Source organism: Ixodes scapularis, unplaced genomic scaffold (assembly GCF_016920785.2).
Source record: "Ixodes scapularis isolate PalLabHiFi unplaced genomic scaffold, ASM1692078v2 PGA_scaffold6__148_contigs__length_123643588, whole genome shotgun sequence".
Taxonomy (NCBI): Eukaryota; Metazoa; Arthropoda; class Arachnida; order Ixodida; family Ixodidae; genus Ixodes; species Ixodes scapularis.
Window position 1 is genome coordinate 116,352,394 of NW_024609881.1, and position 14,289 is coordinate 116,366,682.

Genomic DNA, 14,289 nt, shown 5'->3' on the forward strand with positions numbered 1-14,289 from the left:
GTTCGAAGCCGCAGAGAAGCATATGCTGATCGTGACGTAGTTAACTGAGTTTATTATTCGTGCTTTGGATTTTACGTTTTTGAAGACACGCACCGAGGAGGCGTGGCGTCTAACGGGCTACACAATAATACGTTCGGGCGATCGGAAGTGTCATCGGTCGCTCTGGTCCCACGAGGGCTTTGCCAGGTGACGTCATTGGTCGATATTTGAACGCCGTCATTGCCGTCACCTGCCGGCGATGGAGTATAGCAGGCGCATGGTGGAACCGCCGATCTGTCTATCATCCCCTTCGAAAACCTGGAAAGAAAGGACATCCCCTAGAGTGTAAGACCACTCATTTCACCGATCGCAATTTTAAAGTGTGGTTCTCTTATATGAATCAGCTTGTAGCATAATCTTTTGGTGCATTGAAAAAAAAAAGAAAAAAAAAAACGTCGGTGTTTTAATGGTATCAGGGAGCAGAGCCGATATCGTCTTGGTATGTCGCGGACTGTTTGAACATCTCTTGAACGACAGAAAACCGTTTCCTGCGATTTCGCACCAAGTTTCGGATAACTGGTAACCCAGCTGAAAATTCCCATTAAATCCCATTGGAATTCCAACTGGTTTTAACTGGAACCAATTGGTTTTAGTGGGTTCCAGCTGGAACCACACTGGCCAATGGGTCTCACCAATTGGAATTATTTTTCCAGTTGGAACCTGAATGGGTTCCCAATGGTTCCCATTGGTTCCCGTTGGTTCCCATTGGCAGTGACCAATTGGTTGTCCAAAAACCCAACTGGTACCAATAAGTCACCAATTGGTACCAATAAGAAAATTCCAATTGGAACTTAATGGGAATTTTGAACTGGGAACTATGATTTAAAGCACCACGATGGCTGAAGACTCCAAACCGTAGCTTATTTAATGGCCCTACACCCCGTTCCATTAACTGCCCTTTGGTTGTTGCAACCTTCAGTGTCCGTGCTAAGGACGCCCGCCTTTTCACAGGCTTTGCAAAGCGACGAACACACGAGTACTGGGCTGTCTCTGGGTTTGTGAACATTGTAATCAGTGACGGATTGAGAGGGGAAGAGGACTCTCCCACTGAAAACACCTGCATTCGCCCCTGATTGGATTGGTGTTTGCGAAGAAAAACTGATGGGGAGTTGGAGATAAGAAAACGCGCGGAAACTTCCGAGCGCCCAGCTCTGTTTGGAAGATATTAGTGGGTAGGCGAAAGGGCTAGCTGCTTTCGTTTATACCCACGGTCTCCAATTACAATCAGAGCAAACACGATTGTTGTCCGCTCCTCGCGCAATGTCTCACGTGCGAACAGTGGGTAGTCGACGTGGAAACAAAGACAGCTAGCTTTCTTCTCACTGTCCTTCCAATCAGAGCTCGGTGCTCCGACATCCCCCCGCTCCTTCATCTCATCCTCTCCCTCAGTTTCTCTCCGTAGACGTGGCTTGCGTGTGACGTCATCGCACCATGCTGCTGGTCATTCCTACCTGAAAATTTATCCAGCAGAAGGGTACATGTACAGCTGCCACCACAATGGCTGCTGGTGTGACGACAATGCAAGACAACAAGCCACACCAACGCGCGGCTCCGACGCCACGCCGCTGCGGTGGCGCTGCAGTCGGAGCGGCGCATGCGCAGACGCTTTACTGTACGTGAATCGTGGCCTCTGCGCAGGCACAGTGCTCACACCTGGTGTGGGCAAGCGCTGACTCCTCTGGGCGCCGCCATATTGCTGCTGGTGTGGGTAGATTGCCTGATAGTCAAGCATAGCTGAGGCGTACCAACGGTTTCAGACGTGCACCCAAACAAAGCGTTTTCCATCCACTGTGGCCAGACTAGCTCTGGATGGGAGCTACGGGCTCTTTGAACCACTCGTATACCTCTATCTCTTTGCCCCGTGATCATACGCTCTCGCCCATATCCACGCGGAGAGGGCCCGTACTAAAATGTCAGATATAGGCTAGAATGAAAAATGCCGGTTCCGCCTGGATCTGAAATAGACCGATCTCACCAGCCTGTTTGACTATGACACCACTGCCGCAATGCATCGAGGTAACTTTATTCTTTCTGCGCGTGCGACAACCTTGCTGGAGCTCGGCGTGTGTAGAGCACGAGAGGGCACGAGCCCTCGCATGCACGGCCGTCTGCCTCCTGTGAACTAAAGTTATGGCGGCGACACGCATGCGCCGAACACTTAGGGAGATTGGTCTATTAGGGCACCAGTTTGTATCCCGCCTGGAACCACGCAGTTTCAGACGGGATACAAACTGGTGTTTCAATTTCAGGTTTAGGCAGAACCGGCTGGTTCCAGGGGCTCTGCAGATCCACTGGTATTGCGCGGTACCAACCGGTGCCCCAATTTCAGACCCAGGTGGTGCGCCGCCGGAGTTCCCACTGCGCTCACCACTGGACTCCACAAAAGTATTTCGCGCGATGCTTTTAGCCGTTACAAGTGAGGTCGTCGCGATTTCAGACACATGCGGAACAGCCTGGGTCTGAAATCGCGACGATCTCTCGCTTGTAATGGCTAAGGGCATCGCGCGAGATACTTTTGTAGAGTCCAGTGGGGAACGCAGCGGGAATTCCGGCGGCGCACACGGTCGTCTAGGCGTCGTCACCAAACACAGAGCACAGAACACACACACGCACAAGCACAGTATCCAGTGTTGAGCGCATCAGGAAGTTCCGGCGGGCAAGCGGTATCCAGTTGTCCAAGTATTGTCACCAAGCACACCAGCGCCAAGCGCATCCAGATGCCGAGCCAGAATGCCAGGGGTCGGCAACTTCATATGAAGATTCGAAGCCGAGGTAAGTGGGTATCCATCCAGGGAACCAATCGGCACATCAGTATCCGTGCGCCCGCAGAGCGAACGTTGCCGCCGGTCGAGCGCCGGCCGACAGTTCGACGAGAGTGAAGAACCGAGACTCCCGGGGCCCTAAGCTGGACGCTTGGCGAAAACGTCGGCGAGAAATCTGGCGGCCGCGATTGGCCAACGCCACACTTGACCTTGGCGCCGGCCAATCATAGCCGCCGAATTTCTTGCCGACTTTTCCACCAAGTGTCCAGATTATGGTCCCCGAACAGGCAAAGCGAGGCGCGGGCGCAAAAAACGACCGCTCGCAGCGCCTGCATAGCTGATGCGCCTGTCCCTAACACGTGACCTGCGAGAGACCGCGGGGAAAAGAACGGGGTTCCCCGCCGACACCCCCCCCCCCCCTTCCTCCTCCTCCTCCAGTAACGCATGTGCGCGCCCGCTGGCTGGTAGCAGACCCTACTGGAACCAACGGGAATAAATCGGATCCACCCATCACCGTGCGGTTCCAGTCCGTTGCGTCTCACCGGATCCGACTGGTTACACTCGGAACCACGCGGTACCAGATCGGATCCGCGCGGATCTCAACTGTCCGCAAGTCTGGAACTGGCATTTTCGTACGGGGGGAGTGACGTGACCAAAGGAATCCGGTTGTTTGGCCCTGCGAGCCCGTAACTCGTATAGGAACATGGTCCGTGGATATTAATCGTTCCCCTCACCAGGGAATAGCGATCCAAAGGGCCCACTGGAGGTGCCACCGGGCGGGTTGAGGTTCCAGCCCCGGCTTCCCGTGGCTGCGTGCTGGAAACCAGGCCCCAGCGGTGCAACCGGTGCGGGCTGGGCCATCGGAAGACCGGGGTAGGGCGCGGCCGTGTTTGCCACGAACACGGTGCCTGCTGCGATGCCGAAGAACGCGGGTCGAACTCTCTTTTACCACGAGAACCAAAGCGATTGTTGGCCCTCTGAAGGAACTGCACAAATTGGTAGCTACCCAAACTAACCCCATCTTCGGAATACCCAGGCATTACTCTTCCCGGCATGCTATGATTATCTTTAAATTCAAAATAGCTATTTAGAAAACGGCAAATGAATATGAAAACAAAACAAGCGTTCGAATCTCCCCGCACTTTCCGGTGCGGTGATGTACGATGAGTAGGCTGTCTCAAAAACACAGTATGTAGCGCTTTCTTTTTCTTTCTTTTCGGCGTGAGTGAGTTTTTTCGACATTCATTGTTAACCTATTAGAAACAACTTGAACTTCTGTAGTTACACTTTTCTTAGTTGGCATATAGAGTCTCGCAGTTTTAATACAACGCGGTGAGGACCACATTAATAAAATCACCAACTCCGCGAAAAAAAAAATTTTTAACTATTATTTTGGTTACTAGTAATTTTGAGGTAGCAATAAGAATATCGCCGAAGCACCCCTTTAAACTATCCACGAGATGGCCCATGCAGCGAGTATACGGGAGTTCTAAGGCGCACCATCGATCACGGGTGATCGGCGCTCTATGAGTGCGGCCAGGAAAAAGTTAACGTATCGAGCTAAGAATTTATACAGAGGTGACCGCAGATGGTGTATTTTGTCTATCGAAATTAAAAAACAAACACAAAAAACGCTTACCTGAGTAAAAGAGAAACAGCATACGCTACCTACGGCGGCCGCCTGTTAACCAATGGCGTCTGAGTGGCGCGACCCACCTGGCGGAGCGTTCGGGAACTGTTGACGGGGCAGGGCAAACCCCAAGTCGGTCGATGGCGGGACCATGTAAGGCATTCCGGGCATCCCCACCAATACAGCTGCCTCAATGTTGCCATCGACAGCAGTCCGTGCCGCTGCACACAGCACGCGGTACGTACACCCTATAGGCAAGAACTCAACCCTAAGGCGGTGGCGCTGCTGTCGGCACTGCGCATGCGCAAAACGATTCACTTCCCGCGAACCTCTAGTTCCTGCACACGCGCAGTGCTCAAACCTGTTGTGGACGAGCGCGGACTTATTTGTAAACGGCGTTTTGGCGTGCGCAGAGATCACACTTTGCACTGACACCGCACGGCGGAGGCCTGCCCAATGGCCACTTTTAGAGCTGATGCACACAAGCAAAAAAGGCTTGGCTTTAGGCGTGTATGTGTTAACACTTCATGGACACGCATACGCCCTGATCGTCTGCAACCGTCATGTTCAGAAGGAGCACATGCAGGGACAACCGCCCAATGAAGCACCTCACACGCGCTACAGTTCTTGTACGTGGCCATGATCCGTTTCCACGTAACTTGACGAAGTGCGAAGGATATGGCTACCATGAGCCTATCGGGACAACAGAGGGAAGCAGACTTCTCCCAGCCAGCGAGCACTCCCGATCGCTCTGGTTACCGCGCTGAACCCACTGGACAACGACCCACAGCAGAGCGCACACGGGGGGCCCCGACTCTTTTTGGAGATGCAAGATGGAGATGGTTGCTCTTATACTCTAATGGACTCATTAAGGTCATAGCTTTTTTTGATTGCCGAGACGACATAGTCGCGTTACGCACGTCATAAAACCATATGATTAAGATCGTTACAAAGATTGCGCACTACAGTGCGCACTCTTTGTAACGGGTAGGTAGACGGTTTCCATCCCCGCGCCTTCGGCAGGCTTAATCCTTTCGTATTAAAATGTATAATGTTCCATTACATGTAACCGGAGTGTGAACTCAACGCTCTGCGGTTTATTTACACGTCCCAGGGAGAACTCGCTTGGCCTTTCCGGGAAACATCGTGTATACATTTCAAAATCCACTAGATCATAGTACTGGCGTGCGGTTATGGACCACTACAGGCTAGCAGTGGTATGGCACTGGCTAAATTTCTCGTCTACGGCGGAGACAACCAGAAAGAAGTTCGTTAGGGCTTACTGACTTTCCGCTGTATCAACATGTGCACAGCTTTTTTATAATGTTTTATTTAGTCGATTTTACGCGGGTTTGGCTCACCCAATTTCTTGGCTTCCATCAGTGCTCTGCCGAACTCGACTGCTCCGCCTTTACCAAAGGAGAGGCTGAAGTTGCACTCTCCATACCAGTTCCCTGTGAGGGCAACAAGGAAAAGGTCGCTGCATTACCGATCCGATCGAAATGGACGGTACAACAGCTGAAAGCATGAAGCCACAGGGGAAAAAAGAAATGGAGCGCGCTTTTCTTTTAAAATTTTGTAATGCATAGAATGCAGTATAGTATCTGTAAGGAGAGACCCTGTAAATTTGTTTGGAAGGCGTTGAACAGTCGTTTCGGAATTGTCTTTATTAATTTTCCCGCTAAAGTTATTAAGGGGAAACTGAATTGTTCTATACACGTCTGTAGGTACGGACTCAGGGCACCGCCATCTTGCTTGCTTGGGGTGTGCTTGGGCCAGTGGCACATCCTCTATTCTCAATGTCCCCCCCCCCCCCCCTAAAATTTAGACCCCCCCCCCCCCATTCATTTCAATTCCTGGGGAAACCCATGGACCCGAGTAATCAATACACCACTGTATCAAAGAAAGAAAAGAAACGGGATGCGGGGTTCCAGAGCAAGAGCCAGCCTCGCGTACAGTTCATTGGAGGCGGTGTTGTGTCAAAATTAAACTATAGATGAAAATTTTTTCCCGGCAAAGATTGTTTTTTTTTTTTTTTTTTTAATTCAGGGACACCTTTAATTAGGAGCTTTTTTTTCTCCCGATTTTTATAAAACTTACTCGGGGTTTAATCTTTTTGGTTTATTGGAATTTACCGAAAACATTAAACCCTAGTCTTAGGTAGTGCGAAGTAGGCACAGAGTCAAATCATGATTCCGTTATCTCTCGCTTCAAAGCCCGAGAGTACCGCAATCATGTTTAGAATTATTAACCTTCGTGCCGCTGAGGGGTAAAGACCTCTCTCTCTCTCTTTACTATTTATACGTGCGTTCTAACAAAGATCAAACACCCAGTGATGTGTGCAACGGGGTTTCGTGGCTAAATGAACATGCTAAGTCTTCCCCTCTGTATGCCCCGCCCCGCACCCCCTTTCCTTTTTTTTAGAGCGCAGCTCTTAGGCGCCCGTTCCCGGCTTGACCGGCGTCGGCGTAACCGTGAGGTCACGTGCCCCCCCAGGTCACATGACCCCCCAAGGTCACGTGACCCCCACCGAGATCGCGTGACCCGCCAAGGTCACGTGACCCCTTCCCCCGAGGTCACGTGACCCTTACCCTTCCCTCCTCCTCAAGAGCTGCGCTCTAATTCGGTGTTACAGGGAGTTGTAAACGGCGTTCATTCTTTTTTTTAATCATGGCCCCCCCCCCCCCCTTTTTTTAGGACCTCCTCTGATGGATCCACCCCTGGCTTGGGCGCGGCATGTATTCAGTTACGACCATAATTGGATTCATGACGCGCCCAAGCACGCCCAAAGCGATCGAAATGGCGGCGCCCTGAGGCTGTGCTCGCAAACGTGTATAATGAGTCACGTGACGTCAGTTTCCTCGCTCAATATAGCGGTGAAATTGAGCCCGCTAAATATAGCGGGGAAACTCAATCGGCGTTAAGGTCGCGTGACGTCAATTCACCCGCTAAATTTAGCGAAGAAACGAAATTAGTGTGTAAGTCAAGTGACGTCAACTTCCCCGCTAAATTTAGCTGGGAAACGTTCAGACGGACCAGCGGACGGCCAAACAAATATCTGGTTTAAGGGGTTCTGTTAAAAAGCTAACGAAGCAGCAAGGCCGCCTCTTGCTGTCAAATATGGTGTCTTAGGGTTGTCAGCAGCGATTTCAGAAAGGGTATGATAAAAGGCGTGACAACTTGGTGTGTGCGTCGATGTTGATTCTCCCTCCTCCGCGTCAATGTTTCACTTAGGGTATGATAAACACGGCCACTTTTCATGTTAACCGACTATCTTACACAGCAGAAGAAAAGTTAAAGGGCCGCTATTGCGTGTTTTCGTAGGTGAAGCAAAAAAGGAAGGACAGCCCGTGTCGAGACGGTTGACTTATGAATGTCCCTCGAGTATACGTTCAGAATGACACGTGCACTGCCTTTATATCGTGCTAAGTTTTCCCATCCGACACGTGGCGGTGTCGTGAGAGCAGTAGGCGATTGTTTTCACGCACCTTGAGGCTCCGACCGGACTTTCCCCGTGATGTAGTTGGCGCCAAAGATGGGCTGCTCCAGTCCCAGGTTGCTGATCTGGCCGAAGGGAAAGCTGAAGGACTGCAGCTTGCCTTTTTGGCTCCCGTTAACAAACAACATCTGAACATAATGATGATGATGGTGTGTTCATGATGATCAGCAAACATTACACAAGCTTGGTTACCCTGACAAAAATTGAGGAGTACAGAATATGTTCAGCGTGAACCATATGCAGGGTGTCTTTTATTAAACATTACACATTTTGTTTAAAAAAAAAAACGTGCAAGCTACACTTACGCGGTCTGTGGAGGGGAATTATACGGCCAATCGTCACAATCAGTCGGCTAAATAAAAGAATGTTAATTAGTTGCTTTAATTAGTGAAAATAGACATATGGCTCTAATCGGAAACTTGCTACGCACAATCGAAAGATATCAAACAGAAACAACATTTTACAATGTTCCAAAAAAAAAAAAAAAAACCGCTCCATTTGGACGCGTTTCCAGGTTTCGGTTTCTTATCGGGGTGCATCTTTGCGCCCGCGGTCCTGCTCCCCGGTGGTCGCAGCGCGAAGCTACCTCCTCGCCTCCCTCGTAGGATGGAGGGAAGTAGGGTGCACGGGTGTTGCGCGTCTCGGCCACTGGGGAGCAGGACCGCGGGCGCAGAGATGCGCTCCGATAAGAAACCGAAACACAGAAACGCGTCCAAATGGGGCGTTTCTATTGAACGCCGTAAATTGCTGCCTCCGCGTTGCATGCTTGTAAGAAGTGTTGATTTAGTGGTTTACGATGACGCTCAGCAAGTTTCTAATTGGAACCATATGCATATTTTCAATAATTAAAAAAGTTAATTAACACATTTTAATTAATTAGCCGACTGATCGTTACGATTGGCACCCTATATTATGTCCCCCTGGCCGCATAACTCACCTGCACAAACCGCATAAGTGTAGCTTTCAAGGATATATTTCTTTAAATCTGAAAAAGCTTAAAAAAACCTGTATACACGGCGTAAGTATGTCTGTTCCTCATCATCGCGCATTCTATGTTGCCGTTGATTGGCGTGCCTCTCTTTGCATTTCTATGCGCCAAAACACGCGTTTTAGAACACTTGCTTGCTTTAATACACTTCCGCGGGATGCGACGTAAAATTACCCGTCAACTTTCCACGGAATTGGACGTAAAGCTTGCTCTCCCACACAGCTGCTCTTCGCGCAGATCCTCTTCGAACATCTGCGCAGCTTAGCTCAGTTGGCGCGATAAGTATCCGGCAGATGATCACTTGGTCGCGATTCTCTTTGGGGCGCCCGCGTCCCCTATGGGCTTACATGCTTGTTGAAAGACTTTGAACTTTGAGTAGCGCTCGAACACAACGATTGAACGTAAATGTGTTTTAATTAAATTCGTCTGGAAAAAAAAACGTTTAGCTTTTTTACTTTTGTGAAGGAAGACCAGCGAAGCTGTACTACGGTGGGAATGAAGTAATGGCCGGCTGCAAATTGGCAAGCTAAAATGGAAAGTCTGGAAAGGTTTCGCCATCTATGGGCGACGGCGGCAAGCAGACAACCGGCTGATTGCCGCCGTCTCTCATAGATGTCGGTAGCTGACCAGAGTTTCGTGTCATCATTTGTTTGTCGACGGACACGATACTGGGGAAACTATAGCCCTTAGCAGCTCCTCCGCCGTATAAAAAAAAAAAAGGAAGCCCCACCGGGAGAGAAAGGGAGTCACCGATGAACAGGGCAAAGGCCATGTGTAAAGCCAAATATTGTGCTACAACCAAGCATCTCCTGGATAGCAAAGCCGTAGTGCTGGATTTTCGAAGTCACCTTGAGAGGTCAACGCGGGGCGCGATTGGACACGAGCGCTGCGTCGGCGTTCGGTATCAATCGTGTCGTCAGCGAGAATACGAGTTCCAGCCGAACACTGACGTAGCAGCGTTCGGCTTGTGTGTGAACCGAAACTTCGACTGAAAAAGTGATATCGACGCAATATTAGTTCTAAGATGATGGTCATTCCTGGGAAGGTCTATTATGACATTCAAACATTTTTCGCAATAGTCACTGACAATTCTGGCCTCATGCAAATCGTTTTTCGGCGCTTTTATCGGCTAACATTGTAACCTATAATTGGCTGCGGAACGGTATAATAAGAAGCACAGGGCCAGGTGACTGTATAGAAGTAGACGTACCCTGTGGGTGGTAAGGTAAATTCTTCCCTTCCATGTTCCATAAAACGACTGCGCATCGGAACCCTCGAATTTGACGGTGACTCCATCGTAGAATATCAGGATGCTGCGTGCAAGAATTGAAGAAGACGAGACAGAGAGGTGCGTAAATCCCGAACTCTCAAATGAGGTGACCTGCGAACCCCTGGGATCTATGTTGCACGTTTTGGACTCCATGGAGACTAGGGAGAAGGAAGTGACGTCAACAACGTTCTTTGGATGTTGATTGGTGGAGTCGCTGATGACGCGTTGCTGCTAAGACACGTTCATTCACACCTACGTCACTTCCTTCTCCCTAGTCACCTGGGAGTCCAAAATGTGCAACATAGCCGCCCTGTCCCTTCATCTACGAAATAAACAATTACCTTGAGCGCACCATACATATTTACAGTTTACTTTTTGACTCTAGATATACCGGTCACTTAGAGGTCGGTATAAGATATGTCCACCTTCTTGACAGACGACCCCCTTGAAGCTGAATTCGCTTGTGCCAAAAGAGTGGCACTTTTTATGGCCTGGCCTCTGGTGGCATGGTGACATATTGTTCCAGGAGAGAGAGAGAGAAAAAAATAACTACAAACAACACAAAAATAATCTGATCCTAAAATAATTCATAGAGGTTCTTTGGCTTGTCCACCTTTCTTTTCAGCTCTTTTTTATGCTAAAGAGTTCTTCATCGCCCAGTTGCCTTTCTAGTGCAGTAGCTATTGATTGGGGCGAACACGTTCTTCACGTGCTGAGAGTTCTTGGGGCCTCAAAAAACATTTCAAGAACTTTTTTTTTTTTTTTTAGGGTGTACATGAAGCAAGATATAAGTGCACGCGGTAGCTGGAAAAAGAATTAACAACCAAGATTACGCCTCATGGCGTAATCGTGGTTGTATATCAACATGACAGCCCATTTTGCACAGGCCCCGAGCGCGTCCAACGTGTCAACAACAGAGACGTGTTCTAGAGCTACCCATACTCACAATTCTCCCGTAAAAAGTATGACTCCACCTTGTCCATCTGAAGAATGTGCCGTGTTTAAAGACATTCCTTGATCCAACAGAACAATTAGCAGTCAATACAAATTTTGGAACAGCATGCCAATCAACGCCGCAGCCGCCACCGGGAGACCAACGTTGGAATGATTAAAAAAAATCTACATAAAAAAAGAAAAAAAAAAGATGACGATGTTTGGCGCGTTCCTTTTGCTTGAGAATGTGGCTAAAGATGAAGTGTGAGCACGTGCACTCCACACATCGCCCACATAGATGTGATGTAGACTGCGGTCCCTTCACCGCCTCACACTAGCGCGCGCACGTGGAGCCCCGGCCACCGCTTTGCAAAGCAAAGCGAATTGTTGTGTGTATGTTTATACAGCCGGAAGTTAGTCCGCCTCGGGCCTCGGGTCTTTAACGTGTAGTGTGTAGTATTTCAATTTTTTCATTTAAGTCACTCGCCACACTACCTAGATGGCGCCACTGTTCCACCATTGCGCCCGCGTTATCAGGGTTGCGTCCCCGCGGCGCTCAACCCCACGTTGTTGACCGTTAAATAAACAGTTACGCTTCAACCACCGACCGCGTCGGGCGTCTCCCTCTCTCCGTCCGGGGCTCCCGCGCGCCCGTCCCGCCGGTCACCTCTTCGGCATGTGAGACTCCTCGTTTTTCCGCAGGCCCACGCAGGCACTGCTCTTCTTTATTTTCTCGGGTGTCCGCATTTTCTTTTAATTGCTACATTTTTGGTGACGAGTAATTACTACATTTTGGCGACGAGGATTTTCTTTTAATTACTACACAGTGCCACACGACCGCACGCCGGTACGATGCTCATCCAGATCGAAACAGGCAGGGGTGGTGGAGATTGAGCCCAGGATCCCTGGGTTCTGCAGCGCGAGCTCTCGCTCCACGTACTCGTAAAGTCACTGGCTAGTGACTTTAGTGTGCGCGAGCTCACTCGGTCACCGACCCCTTGTTCCTCCTCTCTCCCCCCCCCCCCCCTTTCCACTGTGAGCAGCGGCTGACATGGGGAAGCGCCTGGCCTAGCCGGTTAGCGTGATTGGATCGGAAAACGTATGCTCATTGCTGAGTACTGTTACAAGTCGACCTTCTTTGGTCTTGACTGTGATTTGAACTATAATTAAAAAAAATAAAAACGGCTGTGTTGAGAAAGGAGATCAGACAAGCAAATAAACAAACGGTCAAGGTAGATCCATGCAGCAGTCAAGGGCAGCGAACTTGGACACAACTCTGGTTCCAACGCCGATAAAGCGAAATATCACTTTTAAAACACGACTGTAGGTTTTCATGATATGTGTGTGGATGGATCTTTTTGCAGTTTATTATCTTAGAATATTGAGTTTGCTAGCTTCATAAAACTGTGGCCGGGGGGGGGGGGGGGGGGGGGGGGGCGTATTGTAATTGGCAGACATACTTTAGCAGCTATATGCTGGTTTTTGTTGGCCTAGTGCCACTATGTTGGCCTATTTACGGGAATTATAATGTGCAAGCAAAGTAAACTAACGAGTTCAAAAGGGGGCGGGAGAGAGAGGCGTGCTTCATATCTTTAAGGTTTTTTTTTTTTTTTTTAAACCTTTGCATTGTAAATAAAACCTACTCTGACCTGAGCATTATTTAAAAAAAAAAAAAAAAGAGGGCCTTGTGTTCTTTTTCGTTTGATACATTCTTATTACAAACCAGGGGCGTAGACATGGGGAGAGCGTATGGGGTTTCAGCCCCCCCCCCCCCCCCCCCCCGAAATCCAGCATGCATTTTGAACCCCCCTCCCTCTCTCCGCACCCCAAGTCATGGCCGGACATCCCAGAGAATGGGGGCGCTTCCGAGCACAATGAGTTTAAACACGAAATCGCAAATATATGGTTGTGTTACTCAAAAGAATACGTGGACAGGAAAGTGTACACGACGTTTCGGGCAAACGCCGCCCCCCCCCCCCCCCCCCCCAAAAAAAAAAAAAAAAAAAAGATTCCTGTCTACGCCTCTGTTACGAACGATAATAGCTAATATGCTTCAGCATTAAAAAGCAGCTGTCAATCATGATAAAAGATTAACTCATTTAACAATCAATACAATCATTTTTAGAGCGCAGCTTTTAGGGGCCCGTTCCCGGCTTGAGCGGCGTCGGCATCGGCGTAACCAAGGTCACCCCAAGGTCACGTGACCCCAAGGTCACGTGACTCCCAAGATCACCACAAAGTCACGTAACCCCCAAGGTCACGTGACCCCTCCCCTAGGGTCACGTGGCCCACGAGGTCACGTGACACCCAAAGTCACGTGCCCCCCCCCCCCCGAGGTCACGTGACCCCCATCGAGGTCACGTGACCACTCCGAGGTCACGTGACCCCCCTCAGGGTCACGTGAACCCCTCCCCCCGAGGTCACGTGACTCCCTCCCCTCCGAGGTCCCTTGACCCCCCCCCCCGAAGTCACGTGACACCCCCCCGAGGTCGCGTGACCACCCCCGAGGGTCACGTGACCCCCCCGCCGAGGTCACGTGACCTCCCCGATGACGTCATCGTCACTGATGACGCCACCGGCATCCGCATCGTCATCGTCATCATCACTGATGACGTGATCAGTGACGTCACTGATGACCTCACCGGCATCCGCATCGTCATCGTCATCATCACTGATGACGTCACCGGCATCCGCATCGTAATCATCACGGATGACGTCACCGACATCCGCATCGTTATTGTCATCATCGCTGATGACGTCATCGGAGTCCGCATCGTCATCGTCACTGATGACATCATCGGCATCGTCACGTGACCCCCAAGTCACGTGACCCCCCCCCCAGTACCCTTCCCTTCTCCTCCTCAAGAGCTGCGCTCTAATTCGGTGTTACTTTTTTTTAAGTGACTTAGAAGACGTTGGTATCTGCTCGAAAAGCATCAAGAGCAAGTCGTCTGTTTCTTGCGCAAGAGTTGCGGTGACGTCAAAACGATGCCGAGCTCTGATTGAAAGGATAGTGGGTAGACCTCAAAGCAAGCTGCCTTGACGCCTACCCACTATTTTTTTTTTCATTAACGAATAAGATGTCGGCACTCTGACATCATATCGCAACCACTGCGCCAGAAGCAGACGAACTTGTGGTCCGCATATTTCGCCTGCTACAAAAGGTCG

General features: G+C 50.0%; 1 protein-coding gene across 1 annotated transcript; it reads right to left on the bottom strand.

The window, feature by feature from the left end:
- Positions 1 to 32: 32 nt before the first annotated feature.
- LOC115311112 (WW domain-binding protein 2) lies at positions 33 to 11,199 on the bottom strand. The gene is made up of 7 exons (XM_029969745.2): positions 11,135 to 11,199; positions 10,129 to 10,231; positions 7,920 to 8,058; positions 5,793 to 5,885; positions 4,518 to 4,652; positions 3,536 to 3,712; positions 33 to 297 (listed from the first exon to the last, which is right to left on the bottom strand). Exons 1-7 carry the CDS (start codon positions 11,197 to 11,199, stop codon positions 281 to 283), a joined length of 729 nt encoding a protein of 242 aa, XP_029825605.2. The 3' UTR covers positions 33 to 280.
- Between the last annotated feature and the right edge of the window lie 3,090 nt (positions 11,200 to 14,289).

Bases quoted from the DNA above. Each gene is read 5' to 3' on its own strand.
- LOC115311112 (XM_029969745.2), bottom strand. From the start codon at position 11,199: ATGTCTTTAAACACGGCACATTCTTCAGATGGACAAGGTGGAGTCATA. The intron at 8,059-10,128 runs GTACGTCTACTT...CATTATGTTCAG, and splicing joins TTTACCTTACCACCCACAGG to ATGTTGTTTGTTAACGGGAG. The intron at 5,886-7,919 runs GTGCGTGAAAAC...TTGCCCTCACAG, and splicing joins AGTCCGGTCGGAGCCTCAAG to GGAACTGGTATGGAGAGTGC.